This window comes from Mustela nivalis (assembly GCF_964662115.1).
Source record: "Mustela nivalis genome assembly, chromosome: 2".
NCBI classification, from domain to species: Eukaryota; Metazoa; Chordata; class Mammalia; order Carnivora; family Mustelidae; genus Mustela; species Mustela nivalis.
The window spans coordinates 91,288,939-91,305,549 of record NC_139021.1 but is presented as its reverse complement, the minus strand read 5'-3'; the positions used below and the strand labels follow the sequence as shown (position 1 = coordinate 91,305,549).

Genomic DNA, 16,611 nt, shown 5'->3' with positions numbered 1-16,611 from the left:
TTGGAGGGGAATGCAAGTTGGTGCAGCCTCTTTGGAGAACAGTGTGGAGATTCCTCAAGAAATTAAAAATACAGCTTCCCTATGACCCTGCAATTGCACTACTGGGTATTTACCCCAAAGATACAGATGTAGTAACAAGAAGGGCCATCTGTACCCCAGTGTTATTAGTAGCAATGGCCACGGTTGCCAAACTGTGGAAAGAACAAAGATGCCCTTCAACGGATGAATGGATAAGGAAGATGTGGTCCATATACACTATGGAGTATTATGTTTCCATCAGAAAGGATGAATACCCAACTTTTATAGCAACATGGATGGGCCTGGAAGAGATGATGCTGAGTGAAATAAGTCAAGCAGAGAGAGTCAATTATCATATGGTTTCACCTATTTGTGGAGCATAACAAATAGCATGGAGGACAGGGGAGTTAGAGAGGAAAAGGGAGTTGAGGGAAATTGGAAGGGGAGGTGAACCATGAGAGACTATGGACTCTGAAAAACAATCTGAGGGTTTTGAAGGGGTGGGGGGTGGGGGGTGGGAGGTTGGGGGAACCAGGTAGTGGGTATTGGAGAGGGCAGGAATTGTATGGAGCACTGGGTGTGGTGCAAAAACAATGAATACTGTTACGCTGAATAGAAATAAAAAATTTTAAAAAATAAGATCTTTCAGTCATTTCAGTGGAAAGAGCATAGGGTGCAAACTAAAAATCTTAATAAAATCAGTAACACCAATGACTACTATTTCTTAAAGGTTTAAATACTGGGCATTATGATGTCTTTTCTGGTTTCAACAACTTATTTCATCTAGCTAGCTATTGTAGAATATCCTTAACCTCTCTCTAAGCTCTGATTTTTATCATCTATTTGGTATCTATTGATACTTGTTCTTTCTTAATAAAGGTATATTATTAGAATAAAATGATCTAATTATATCTATAAAATGATCTCTTTTACCTGTCTATCTTCAGTACATTATCTGTGTTTGAAATGATCTGGGTACATGATTGTATGAGATAATATACTGACAAAAATATGTAGCATGTGGTCATAATGGTGGTTAACAACTGATCCTGACTTCTCTTGAGAGCACAGATGTGTTTGAAGCTGCTGACTTCTATGACCCTAGATAGTTTACTGAATCCAAATGTTTGCATATATTTGTTTATATGTTTATAATATATATCAATGAATATACATATTATATATGATTTAATTATGTTAATAAAAAGCCTTGTATTGTGTTAATATAAAATATACTTACTACATTACATTTATTATATCATATAATATATAACAATGTAATGATTATGTAACAGTGTATAATTATAATATATAATGTATATAGTATGGTATATAAATATTAGTATAATAATATAATTGATATATTAATTTAATAATATGTAATAGTATGATATACATATTATTCATTGATGGTTAAGGGTTTTATGAAGCATATTCATTTTATGAATTCTCTTCCTGCCATACATGGAAGTTTTTAATATTTTTTTATTTTTATAATGTTGGTATCCTTGCTGTGTACTTGTGATTAATACTGTGTTGTCTCTGTGGTCCAAATTATAAGCCCATACCCAAGTTTTCTTATTTAATGTTCTGCCTATCAGCAGTTTACTGGTTTTATTCTTTTTTTTTTTTTGGAAGTTTTATTCTTGACTACAATTCTGACCACACTTTAATTTATATGTTTTGTCAGATTGTGAGATGAGCAGATTGTGAGGCTCCCCCAAAGCTTGGCTCATTGCCTTCTTTACATTCCTGGCATCTAGTACTTTGCTAGGTAGAACAAGAAGTGATCAGTATATGCTTATGAGATTAATAAACTAGGAAAGAATAGAAAGGAAGTCACACTGATCTGAGAGTAGCTTGTATTTCTAAAAATCAAGAAACTGAGCTTCTAAGAAATCTTAAGAAAGATTACTGATCTTGGAGGTGTGGGCCACTAGGAAGACCATGTAATGCCAGATAGGTTAGAATTGCTGTTTTATCTATTTGTCTCTGGTGGGAAAGTATGAAATATAAATGGTCCAACTATTCTGAAACTTCTCTTTTAACTAACTTAATATACTATTATTCATTAAACAGCGGCGGGCTAGCAGAAAGACTAAATGGCCTGCAGAATCGGGAGAGATCTGCCATTTCTTTGTGGAGACATCAATGTGTTTCTTACCAAAAGACACTTTCAGGTAAGGTCTGCACTGACATCTGAGACTGTGGGTAAAGAATGTGCCAATTAAAAGTATTTTTCATTAAGATATATAAATTTGGTCATTATTATTTTCATGATGTTTTCTTTTTCTCCAGGTGTCCTTTAGGTCTTAGATATTGTTCTGAAAGATGAGTCCATTTTTATAGGGTCTGCTGATCCCTCCGTATAGAATTTCTCACAGTTCAATAGAAGACTTATTATTGATCTGACTTGGAGGGTTCTGTATTATGTCTTTCTTTTTTGTGTCTTTTGCTATATCTGAAAGCCAGTAGCTTTTAGACTTTTGTGACCACAACCCCTAGTAAGAAATACATCTTATATTTTCTCCCAGTTCACACATGACTTACATGCGCTCGCACACATACACACACACACACACACACACCCTGAAACAAACATTTTATAAACAATACTAACCTTAGTAGGTATGATATACTCTTCATTCTCTTTTATTTTTACCATAATCGTAGTCTCACTAAATTGGTGTGGGTCTCTTCTAATGAGTTGCAAGATACACTTTGAAAGTTGCTACTACCAACAAGTGACTACAAACCCTTATTTCCTAACAAATTGTTTGATATTAAAAATATTTCATATACCTAGAAAACCTTCCTTTCTGGTGAGACTGTGTTCTTTTTCGTGGTTTCGTTCTGATTGGTCTCTCCATCAGGAGGTGGGGAAGAGGTGGGTGGGCATGGTCATCTATTCCAAATCTATTAATAGTTTTCTCTCCATGGGGATCCTTGGCATGTGTATTTTAATGGGCTCAAAGGTTATTCTGGCAAATGTTAGCATGCAAATTAGAACAAGAGTACCAGTATGTTGTCAACTCTTGAGCATTTCTCTGGAAGACTTTTGTAATTCTGATCTCATTTATTATCTTTAAAATACTTCCCACCTGGTACCTGGCTCTGACTCTTGATCTCAGGGTTGTGAGTTTGAGCCCATGTTGGGTATAGAGATTACTTAAAATTTTAAAATCATAAAAATAAAATAGGTGTGCCTATCTTTTTTTTAATAAAACATTTTAAATGTTTAATAAAAATTTTTTAATTAAATTTATTTATTTTCAGCATAACAGTATTCATTATTTTTTCACCACACCTAGTGCTCCATGCAATCTGTGCCCTCTATAATACCCACCACCTGGTACCCCAACCTCTCACCCCCCCCACCATTTCAAACCCCTCAGATTGTTTTTCAGAGTCCATAGTCTCTCATGATTCACCTCCCCTTCCAATTTATCCCAACTCCCTTCTCCTCTCTAACTCCCCATGTCCTCCATGCTATTTGTTATGCTCCACAAATAGGTGAAACCATATGATAATTGACTCTCTCTGCTTGACTTATTTCACTCAGCATAATCTCTTCTAGTCCCATCCATGTTGCTACAAAAGTTGGGTATTCATCCTTTCTGATGGAAGCATAATACTCCATAGTGTATATGGACCACATCTTCCTTATCCATTCATCCGTTGAAGGGCATCTCGGTTCTTTCCACAGTTTGGCGATCGTGGCCAATGCTGCTATAAACATTGGGGTACAGATGGCCCTTCTTTTCACTACATTGTATCTTTGGGGTAAATACCCAGTAGTGCAATTGCAGGGTCATAGGGAAGCTGTATTTTTAATTTCTTGAGGAATCTCCACACTGTTCTCCAAAGAGGAGATACAGTATGGGAAGAATGGAGGACAAGAAGAGGACGGCAAAGAGAGTAAATAGGATAGCTAGCTTTTCCTTGTAAGTCCACTGCACACTTAAAAGGCTGAACATTGGGAGTACCATCTGTATGCTACATTAGTGTTCATGACACACCCTTTTTTCCTTTCCCTCACAAAAAAGTAGAATGTTAATTCTTGAAGGTTCTTAAAGATCTTATAGTATCAACTCCTCTTTGGGGGATGGAGAGAGTATGTGACCTAGAAAAGGGAAGTGACTTGCTTTGATTATTGAAATTAAAGGAAGAAACAGGGCTAGAACCCTAACGACCTGACTGCCTATGTCATGCTCTTTCTGTGGGAATGTGATCACATTCTGCCTCATAAAAATAATTTTTTCACTCCTCTACCAATTTGTTCTTGATAGTACATTGAGGAATAAACAAATACCCTAGATTGGACTCTGTGTCTCCAGTATGGTATCTGTCCTGAATTTTATCGTCTTTATAGGCTTGTAATATTGTAAGTTGCTGTTTATTATTGGAGAGGAAGACTTGGACAAACTTTATTTGAACCATAAATTCCTAAGAAATAATTAGAGAAAAATAGCTTCTGTTTTCTTTTCTCCTTCAACATTGTCCTTCTCATTGTCGTATCATGTTTGGAGGTTTACTGTATGGCAGGGTATAATGCTGAGGGTGTACTACATATTGAAGCATTTAGTATGCAAAATAATGCTCTAAGATTCAATTTGCTTTTGTTAGTTTCCAGCTGAAAAAGCTGTAGGTTGGGGCACCTTGGTGGTTCAGTTGGTTAAGCATCTGCCTTCTTAGATCAGGATCCCAGGGTCCTGGGATCTATCCCCACATCAGGCTCCCAGATCAGTAGAGAGACTGCTTCTCTCTCTCCCTTCACTGTTCCCCCTGCTCGCTCCCCATCTCTCTCGCAAATAAGTAAATTAAATTAAAAGAAAAAAAGCTGTAGATCAAATGAATATATGGTATAGATGAGTAAGTCCAGGTTTGAGGTTATCTCTGTAGTCCATGTTCTTATTCATTAATCTGTGTAGGCCTTCATTAGATGATCTTTTGGGCTAGAGAAAGGATTTAAGAAAGCAAGTGATTAAGGAACAAGCAGAATTAGAAATACTGATACCATGTGATGTTGTTTGGGGAAAAAGAAGTTTTTCAGTGTGTAGGTCCATATCACATTCTTGGGACAGTGCTGTTTTAAGGAGCTTAGGACATAAATTTGAAGGTTATAAATAATGAATCTTGTGTAGGATACCCTAAAATCTTGTGATTTGGAAAGGGAGGTGGCAGATTGACTTCTTAATTATTCATGTTAATATATACCAGAAGTCATTCTACATTGTTGTCCAGTTTTATTACAGTGAATTGACCAAATTGTTAAGCACAAAGTGGAGAGAGTTTTCTGGAAGTTGGAATAAGAAAAATACCAAATCAAATAAGTGTGACCGTGTGCCTGAAATGAAGGGGAGAAATTTGACCTTTTATTTGGCTCATAAGCACCAGATAGCTTATCTGGAATGTCCCTTATAATTTCCTTACAATTTGGGGATAGAGGGTATATAAATTATGCCATAAAGAAAAGACAAAAGCAAAATAAAACAAAACGACAGAGTCAACAATGAATCCATTACTTTGGTATAGGAATGTGCTTATCTCCAATAGATTTTACTTTCTTTTGTTTTTTAACTACGTTCCATGCACAACCTGAGGCTCAAACTAACCCTGAGATCTAGAGTCCTGTGCTCTACCAACTGAGTCAGCCAGGCACCCCTTCAATAGATTTTTCTTTTACAAGTCTGAACATTTTTTAGATTTGGATTTTATTTTTTCTTTCTTCTAGGTGAATTTCTTATTTTTCAGGTCGATTAGATCTTCTTCTTGGTGTCTTATAATACATCATCCTATTTTTCTCATTCCTTTTAATATAACTTACTATTGTAAACATGTATTAGGAAGAAGATTTCACTGTTTTGTTTACTTTGTGGCGTAGCAGAAATTTTTTCTTTCACTTTACAAATTTTTATTTTCTTATTTCTACTTATTTCTACATACTGAGTAAATTAAAAAAATAAATAAAAAGAAAAATTTATAAATATTAAGTAGAGGTAGCTCCTTCTACCCCAATTCCAAAAGTGAAAATTTAGTAATAGCTGAGATTCAATGGTGGAGTTATTAAAATATCTATATTGTTAATCTAAACTCTCTGAGCCTCTAAATTTTTTTATCATAAGTGAGTGTAATAGTAGTACCTCAACTATTGAGCTTGTGCTAACAATAAATTGGCTTCATGGAAGCTAATTACTTCATGGAAGCCATACAGCTGAAGGACAAAGTCAACAGTCAATAGATGGTGAAAATAAAGAAACACTACATTATTCTGAGGTCAATTTTCAGACCAGATCTAATAGTTCAGAAGCAACTAAAATCGGCTTTTCCTCCTCTTCTGCAGGGTTTGGATGTACCTTTGGATTTATAAGGTATTAAAGTCAAGAGTTCCATTTCTTTCTTACACACGGAAGTGGATTGTTCATCTTAGGTTAATTTTTTTTTTTTAAGATTTTATTTATTTATTTGACAGAGAGATCTCTAACAGTGAGACAGTGAACACAAGCAAGGGGAGTGGGAGAAGGAGAAGCAGGCTTCCCGCTGAGCAAGAAACCGGATGCACGGCTTGATCATGACCTGAGATCATGACCTGAGCCAAGGCAGATGTTGAGTGACTGAGCCATCCAGGTGCCTCATCATCTTAGGTTAATTATTTTTTATATACATATATTTTTATCCCCAGGGGTACAGGTCTGTGAATCGCCAGGTTTACACACTTCACAGCACTCACCAAAGCACATACCCTCCCCAATGTCCATAACACCACCCCCCTCTCCCAATCCCCCTCCCCCCAGCAACCCTCAGTTTGTTTTGTGACATTAAGAGTCACTTATGGTTTGTTTCCCTCCCAATCCCATCTTGTTTCATTTATCTTGGGTTAATTTTGACTGAACTGGTAAATATATTGGGCTTGACTTTCCCTTCTTCTAATGAGTTTACTTCAAAATCTAGGAATTAGTGGTAATTTTATGAACCACATCTTGGGTTTGGGTTAGATATTAAGTAAAACATATCTCACTTGGGCTATCTTTATTTCCTTCAGACATAAGTAAAGGTTTACAAAATCAATGTCTAGATTGTAATTACTTACTTGAGGCCTTTATGTTCCCCTTTAAAAAGTATTATCTAGTTTCCGTAGTGTAGTGGTTATCACGTTCGCCTGACAAAAAGTATTATCTAATTAATCCATAGTGAAAAGGTTTGTGAACTTCCTTATTGATTGGAAATGTTTGAGTGAATGTCTCCAACACATCTCTCTGCCTTTTTCGAAAACATTTTATTTTGAGATACCTGTAGACTGACATGTAACTCATGCAGTTGTCAGAAACAATACAGAATGATTTTCTGTGCCCTTCACCTGCTGTCCCCCAATGATGACATCTCTTTTAACTATACTATGGTAGCACAACCAGGATATGAATCCAGGATAGAATTCACTGAATTTATTCAAATTCTACCAATTTTACCTATAAATGTGAGTTTGTGTGTGTGTTTTGTTTGTGTAATTTTTTAAATTTTTTTTTTCAGTGTAATTTTTATCATGTATAGGTTCAGGTGCCCACCACCAGGCTGGATACACATCAGTCCATCACCTCGTGTTACCCTTTTACAGCCACAGCCACCTCTTTCCTACCCTCCTCTCTAACAGCTCGCACCACTAATCTGCTCACCAGTTTTGTAGTTCTGTCATCTCAAAATGTTATGTAAATGGAGTAACATGGTGTATAACTTTTCGGGATTGACTTTTTTCACTCAGCGTAATTCCCTCAAGATTTTTCCAAGTGTTTTGGGGTGCCTGGGTGGCTCAGTGGGTAAAAGCCTCTGCCTTCGGCTCAGGTCATGATCCCAGGGTCCTGGGATCGAGCCCCGCATCGGGCTCTCTGCTCAGCAGGAAGCCTGCTTCCTCTCTCTCTGCCTGCTTCTCTGTGATCTCCATCTGTCAAATAAATAAATAAAATCTTAAAAAAAAAAAGATTTATCCAAGTTTGTATATATATCAATAGTTAACTTCCTTTTATTGGTTAATAGTAATCCATGATATGGATGTACCAGTTTGTTTAACTATGCACATGCTGAAGGACATTTTGATCATTTTCAAATTTGTGCTATAACAAGTAAAGGTGCTATGAACATTAGTGTACAAGTTTTTGAGTGAACATAGGTTTTTCTTTTTCTGATATAAATGATCAGGGGAGTAATTACCAGTTGTTCTAGTAACTGCATGTCTAGTTTTATAAGACAATACATGTTAATATCAAATATTTCAGTAAATAATTCTAACACAACATAAAAATTTCTTTTACACCTTTGCTTTGGGGATTTTATTTTTTCTTTTCTTCCCTCATGTATAGCTTACTTTTCTGGGCTGCTTTTAAACTCCCACTTACACCATTTAATGATCAGTTTTGTTTCCGTGTTTGTATCTTTGAGTACATTTCAGTATAAAAGACATATCTCAGGGTTCTTCAAACTTCAGTAAATTATTTAATGTGCACTGTTTCCTTGGCTGGTTTGATTTTTGTTGTTTTTGTGGTCATTAAGGAGGGACTGAGGTTGGTTAAAGAACAGAGAGAAGTGTATGTGCTACATATGAATACTAGTGTAGACGGGTGTGTGAGTTGACAGGCAGAGAAGATAGGGCCAGAGGCCTGACTACTCAGGGCCTGGAGGCCATGATAGCATTTTCTTAACATTTACTGAAGTGTAATTAACATATGTTATATCAGTTTCAGGTGTACAACATAATGATTTGACAGTTCTATACATTAGTCAGTGTTCACCATAAGTATAGTTGCAGTCTGTCACCATATAGTGTTCAGCATGTGCATACAATGTATTGCATAACAATACATTGTATTGTTAACTACTAACTAACTATATTCCTTGTGCTGTACTTTTCATTTCCATGACTTACTATTTTATAACTGGATGTTTGAACTTCTTTACTCCCCTCTATTTATTTTGCCATCCTCATCCCTGGCCCACCTTCCAAAGTGATGCCTTAGAAATATGCATTTTGAAATGTGGCTGTGGAAGAAAGAATAGATGATTATAGAGGCAGAAGAAAAATATTTCCTACATTCCTCTTCCGGAACCTTTCTATTTTTCTTCTCTTTGAAAGGAAACAGTTTTCTAACACTGCTTTGTGATGGCCCATTTTTATTATGTGATATACAAAGCATTTCATGTGTTTGCTAGCACATTTAATCCTCATTATAACCTTCCAATTAGGTCTTATAATACTATTTATAGATGAAGAGGGACGCTGGGTGGCTTAGCTGTTAAGAGGGTGCCTTCGGTTCAGGTCATGATCCCAGGGTCATGGAATCAAAGCCTCATTTCAGGTTCCCTGCACTGCCAAAAGCCTGCTTCTCCCTCTCCCACTCCCCCTGCTTCTATTCCCTCTCTCACTGTATCTCTCCCTGTCAAATAAATAAAATCTTTAAAAATAAATAAATAAGAATAAAAAAATAAAGATGAAGAGAATGTACACAGGCACAGCCCTGTGTCTCTGGCCAGTAGGTAGCAGAGCCAGATTTGCATCAGGCTGTCAGTGGCCTGTGATCATAGACCATCTCCTTCTAGGTAGATTGTTGGAAGACAGATCCAGGGAGGTGCTGAAATATATACCTATGGCATGACATGAACAGGCCTTGTTCAGCCTGTGTTTAGTAAGAGCATGACAAATATTTTCATGTTATGTTATCTAAGTTTTTAAAACTAGAAATAGTTAAGGATATTCTTAAATGGACAAAACCTATTATTACTTAGGAAGAGAGTGGGGGGGAAAAGGTAAGTGAAACAAACAAACAAATGTTCTTCAGATAAATTATTTTTCACTAGGAGATTTTTGTTCTGAAAAGTTCACTCTGAATTTGAGAAAGATTGTGGTGGTGGGAGGGAGGGAAGAAACAAGTAAAATTAGTGAAGTGCAGTAACATTTACTGGTGTCCAAAGCAGAATTCTCTCTGAATTTTCTTTTTCCTCACCTTGTGGCTATCAGATATGTTGAGAGTAGTCACTAAGCATGTGTGTGTGAGTTCTCACTTTGGAACACCCTTCAATATGCCTGAGAAGTAAAAATCATATAGGTTTTCTATGCATGTGTATGTGTTTCAAACATAATATATAAGTTGTCTTGAGCTTAGGTTAGTATTACAAGAGCAAAGAATGAACTTAGTTATTCATATTGGCATTAGTATTTAATAGTTTTTATATTATCATTTTTATATTTTCTTGCCTTTTGCCACTAGGTCATGGTCAGCTGAAATTTTGTGAAGTGTAGGCCACAGAATATTGTAACTCCTGTAACCCTTTCTCCCCTGCTGCTCTTGGCAGGATCTTGATACTGCCACCAGGGAAACCTTGCTTTCCACTTAGAACACTAGCCAGCCTCTTTGGACCTCTCCCCAGTTATTGGTAGAATGCCCATGTTAGTCACCTAGACGTGGTACTGAGTTTCCTTAAAATTCACAGTTATTCAATTGTCAGAATCTATTAGATAACTGTTCACTATTAGTATATCTGCTTAAAGTAAATATGTTCAAATTTCAGGAGTTCTTATTTTTTCATTTCTCTTATATTTTTAATTTCCTAGTTTCTTTGCATTAAGAATAATTATTTCCTTAATTTTCCCACCATGATTTTTACAAAATTATGTTCACTGCCTTATTGTTTTTCTAGGTGCCACATTTTATTACACATGTCCCCTTCAAAGGTTTTTTTGTGTTGTTGTTTTTTTTTTATGGGGTTTTTGTTTTTTATTTATTTGAGAGGGGATGAGAGAGGGGAGGGTTAGAGGAAGAAGCGGACTCCTGTTAGCAGGGAGCCCAGTGTGGGACTTGATCTCGAGACTCTAGGATCATGACCTGAATGGACAGCAATTGCTTAACCCACTGAACCACCCAGGCACCCATGGGATTTTTGTTTTTATTTGTTGTTCTTTTCTCCTCCAGAGAACAGTGTCTGAATTTAGGGGGAACTCTGCCATTTGTTATTTCTTTTTGGATTTCTGGATACCAGACTTGAAAGTTTTTAGAGATAATGCAAATAGGTGAGACTGGAGTTCAGATTGATACAGAAAATAGAAGTGATGACTCCCACTGAATACTCCTCCCTGCCAGGCACTTAGTGAGGCAGTGCCTACACACTTCTTCATGTTACCGGTCATCTCTAGAACCGTTCAAAGCTGCACTATGCCTTCCAGATCATAAAAGTACCCAGAATGTTCTATCGTGTCCATAGAATCAGAAATTGTTTGTTAAATGAAGAACGCTGGTTTGGGGATGGGAGACAGGGTCACTACCCTTTTAAATTCTGTTTTTCACTGCCTATTGTTAACCAAGCAATGTGGGGTGGGTTTTTTTGTTTTGGGGAGCTTTTTTGGTTGTTTAAGATCACTTCAATTAGCTAATTGAAAACATTGATTTTCCTTTAAGTTGTATTGTAGAAGATAAACAACTAAGTAATATTTAGTGTCTTTTTCTATAAAATTGTCTTGTGCATCATTTATGCAGAGGAAAAATTTTTGTGCCTGTATTTCTTCGTTTCCTTTTTTTTTTTTTTTTTTTCCTAAAGATTTTATTATTTGACAGAGAGAGAAAGCACAAACTGGGGAGCATCATGCAGAGGGAGAGGGAGAAATAGGCTCCCTGTGCAATAGGGAGCCTGATGCAGGGCTCTATCCCAGGACCCTGGGATCATAACCTGAGTCCAGCGCAGTTACTTAACTGACGAATAAGCCACCCAGGCACCCCTGAACCTATATTTCTGTTTTGGTTTTAGTTATATGAATACATTTTCTTTTCCCATACTCCTGCTTTACTGGTGCTTAGAATCTCTGAGAGATGGATGGTTGCAGGAGAGGGTCACGGATAAGAAGCTAGACAGATAATTGTTTATTTATTAATTCAACAAGTGTTTATTGAGGGAGTACAGTATACCAAACACTGTGTACTATGAGTAAGCAAGATCTGGTCACTGCACTTAACAGAATTTCTATTTTAGTGGTTAGATGATAAGCAGAGAAAGAATATAGGTAAAGGTTGTCATAGTAAAGGATTTGTGAAGGGGTGACAGGCCGTGGAAGAGAACTTCAGATTTATAGTGGGTACTTAACAGCCTCTGTCTGTGTTCTAGTCATCAAAGGAAGATGACTAACGAATTATGGAACATTAGAGGTTTTGGTCTTTATTAATTTTTGCCAGAAAAGTTGTATTTTGTTTGAGATTTAGAAGAGCCCAGTTTTTTCCCATTTCTATTTTTTCCCCAGTTTCATTGAGAAAAGCAATATATAAATGTAAGGTATACATCATAAATATTTGTAATACAAATATAATAAAACAATTTCACAATAAGTTCAGTTGATATCTATCATCTTATATAGGTATAAAAAATAAAGGAAAAAAAACAACATTTTTTTCTTATGATGAAAACTATTAGGATTTACTGTTTTAGCATTAGTCATTTCTGTAGGTTACATCCCTAGTACTTATATATCTTATAACTAGAAGTTTATACCTTTTGATAATCTTCATCCTGCTCCCCTCACACACACACACACACACACACACACACACACACACACACACACGTGTGCATGCACACTCATGTGTCCGCATGCATATGTTTGCTCCCCTCCAACTCTGGTAACCACAAATCTGATCTCTTCCTCTGTAAATTTGGGTATTTTTTGTTTTTTTGTTTTTATTTTTTTTGGATTCCACATATTAGTGAGGTCATATAATATTTTTCTTTCTTTGACTTATTTCACTTAGCATAATGCCCTCAGGTTCCATCTGTGCTGTCACAAATGACAAGATATTTCCTTTTTATAACTGAATAGTATTCCATTAGTATTCCATTTTTACTATATATATAAAGTCATTCCAGTGTGTGTGTGTATGCATGTATATATATACATACACGTATACCACATTTTCTTCATCCGTTCATCTATTGATGGACAATTAGGTAGTTTCCATATCTTTGCTGTTGTAAATAATTCTGCTATGAACATGGACATGCAGATATCTTTTCAAGTTAGTGTTTTCACTTTCTTTGAATCAATACCCAGAAGTAGAATTGGTGGATCTTATGGTATTTCTATTTTTGATTTTTTTAAAAAGTTTTTATTTATTTATTGGAGAGAAAGAGAACAAGTCAGAGAGAGAGGCAGAGGGAGAGAGAGAAGCAGATTCCCTGTTGAGCAGGGTGTGTAAATGTGTATATTGCTTTAGGTAACATAGACATTATACTTCCATTTTCCTTTCATTTCTTGTTTTTGGAACAGTTTCAGGAGAATAGGTATTAATTCTTCTTTAAATGTTTTGGTAGAATTCCCCTGGGAAGCCATCTGGCCCTGGGCTCTTGTTTGTTCAGAGACTTTTGATGATTGCTTCGATCTCCTTACTGGTTATGGGTCTGTTCAGGTTTTCTGTTTCTTCCTGGTTCAGTTTTGGTAGTTTATTTGTCTCTAGGAATGCATCCATTTCTTCCAGATTGTCAAATTTGCTGGCGTATGGTTGCTCATACTGTGTTCTTATAATTGTTTGTATTTCTTTGGTGTTGGTTGTGATCTCTCCTCTTTCACTCATGATTTTATTAATTTGGGTGCTTTCTCTTTCCTTTTCGATAAGTCTGGCCAGGGGTTTATCCATCTTATTAATTCTTTCAATGAGCCAGCTCCTAGTTTCATTGATTTGTTCTCCTGTTCTTTTGGTTTGTATTTCACTGATTTCTGCTCTCATCTTTATTATTCCTCTTCTCCTGCTGGGTTTAAGGCTTACTTTGCTGTTCTTTCTCCAGCTCGCTTAGGTGTAGGGTTAGGTTGTGTACTTGAACCCTTGTTTCTTGAGAAAGGCTTATATTACTATATACTTTCCTCATAGAACCGCCTTTGTGGTGTCCCAAGGATTTTGAACAGTTTTGTCTTCATTTTTATTTGTTTCCATGAATTTTTTAAATTCTTCTTTAATTGCCTGGTTGACCCATTCATTCTTCAGTAGGATGCTCTTTAGCCTCCGTGGGTATGAGTTCTTTCCAACTTTCCTCTTGTGGTTGAATTCTAGTTTCAAAGCATTGTGGTTTGAAAATATGCAGGGAATGATCCCAATCTTTTGTTACCGATTGAGACCTGATTTGTGACCCAGGATGTGATCTGCTATTATACTGCTATGTATATTCTGCTATGTATATTATATATACGTGGAGAATGTTCCATTGCACTATTCTGTTGCTTTTGGATGGAATGTTCTGACTAGATCTGTGATGTTCATGTAGACCAGTGTATCATTTAAAGCCTTTATTTCCTTGTTGATCTTTTCTGTAGATGATCTGTCCATTTCAGGGAGGGGAAAGTTAAAAGTCTCCTACTATTACTGTATTATTGTTGATGTGTTTCTTTGATTTTGTTATTAGTGGCTCATATAATTGGCTGCTCCCATATTAGGGGCATAGATATTTAAAATTGGTAGATCTTCTTGTTGGACAGACCCTTTAAGTATGATATAGTGTCTTTCCTCATCTCTTGGTATAGTCTTTGGCTTAAAATCTAACTTGTTGATATAAGGATTGCCACCCCAGCTTTCTTTTGATGTCCATTATCATGGTATATTGTTTTCCACCCCCTCATTTTAAAACTGGAGGTGTCTTGGGGTCTAAAATGAGTCTCTTGCAGACACCGTATCTATGGTTCTTGTTTTTTTATCCAATATGATACCCTTTGTCTTTTGTTTGGGGCATTTAGCCCATTTACATTCAGGGTAACTATTGGAAGATATGAATTTAGTGCCATTGTATTGCCTGTAAGGTGACTGTTACTGTATATTCTCTCTGTTCCTTTCTAGTCTATGTTACTTTTAGGCCCTTTCTTTGCTTAGAGGACCTCTTTCAATATTTCCTGTAGGACTGTTTTGGTGTTTGCAAATTCTTTTAGTTTTTGTTTGTCCTGGAAACTTTTTATCTCTCCTATTTTCAATGACAGTTTAGCTGATTAAAACTCTTCAGAGCATGTCTGGGTGGCTTAGTTAGTTAAACATCTGGCTTTGGCTCAGATCATGATCTCAGGGTCCTGGGATCAAGCCCTGTTTCAGGCTCCCTCCCTAGACTGCTTCTCCCTCTCCCTCTGCTGCTGCCCCTACTTGTGCTGCTCTCTTTCTCTCTCTCTCTCTCTCAAATAAATAAAATCTAAAAAACTAAAAATAAAGCAAAAGGTGTTGGGACTGGATTTCTTTTATAAAAGAAGAAATTTATCAAAACCAAATATATTACTTTTATAATTAAGGAAGAAGGGAGGAAAATGTGAAGTAGCAAGTAGCTCCCTGGATTTGACTTATGAACTACAAAAATGTGTGCCATTGTATCAGGAGGTGAATAACTCAATAAGGAATCTAGTTTTTTCAGTGAGACGGGTTTTCAAAATTCAGAGTATAAGGTGTTGGTTGTCCTTGAGCTGAGGAGTAGTGGCTGCAGGACATGCAAAGTAGGGTCCCACTGGCCCTTTTGGGAATAGGCACCCAGAAATATGGCCCGTGCCTCTTCTCATTGCTTTCAAGGGACCCGTCTGGGGCTGGGGAGCCCCTGAAAATGGGGTCATTTTTCAGAATCACCACTTGAATGGTCAAGAGAGGAAGAAGGAATGTCAGGACCAACATTTTCTATACAGAAACAGTGGTATGAGTAGGAAGAACAGTCAAGAATCCTGTGTAAATATGTGTCTAAAAAGCTTACCTAATTTCTTTGCTGTAATATTTTCTCATAATTAAAGAATAATTTAGGGTAGAATATACTAGGTTGATTATTTCTACCAAAGAAAGCTGATTGGCAAATTAAGAACCCTTTATTTAGTTGAAAAATAATTGTTAGTAAATACATATGATTTCATCTAAGTCTCCTGCAACTGTGTTTTTAAAGTTAGGAAAGAGAGCTATGGTGAGCTCTTCATTTAATTTGTCTGATTTGAAGCAATATTTTATGCCTTTTAAATATTTTGTTTCAGTAGGGACATAGGGGATTTGGTGCATAATAGGACACATTTATAAAACAATGTATGTTTATTTAGATTTACAGAGTGAGAATGACATGGATAGAAGGTTTGTCATTTTTATAGTCCAGAGTCTTTAAAAAGCCATTTGATTTTTTTTTTCTTTTACTCCCTGATCTACCTTATTTACCACCCTGGTTTCAATTGAAGGGACACTGCTATGACCTAGTCAGTGCGGGTCAACTGCACTTTGGCCGGAGGGGTTTTGCTGTAGTTCCTTTTCTTAACTTCCCCTTTCCTTTAGGGTCAAGGGAGCTATCTCTGGATTATCTCCAGCTTCCCTCTAGCCATTAAAACCAGAAAGTCAATTACATTTCTAAGCTTTATTTTTTCTCTTTTCTACCCCTACCCTCATTTTACTGTAGTCATGGTATTTAATATCCTTCTTTACCATTATCTGCAGGAAGAATTCACATGAATACTCTAGGCTGAGGTAGTAAAGTCAAGAAACAAACTGTGATATTAGTTTGACCACTGTTAGAGCTATGATTTTATGTCCTAATAACTATAATTTCCAATGATCATTTTAAGCGCAAGGTAACAGAGGAGTA

At 36.3% G+C, this 16,611-nt stretch overlaps 1 protein-coding gene across 10 annotated transcripts in view; it reads left to right on the top strand.

Moving 5' to 3' along the window:
* SPIDR (scaffold protein involved in DNA repair) overlaps positions 1 to 16,611 on the top strand; it is a 589,061-nt gene that overhangs the window by 245,336 nt on the left and 327,114 nt on the right. For all 10 annotated transcript variants that reach the window (XM_082718857.1, XM_082718850.1, XM_082718858.1 and 7 more), the window contains one exon: positions 2,098 to 2,198. In XM_082718857.1, the coding sequence (XP_082574983.1) occupies positions 2,098 to 2,198 (101 nt within the window). The remainder of the gene's footprint in view (positions 1 to 2,097; positions 2,199 to 16,611) is intronic.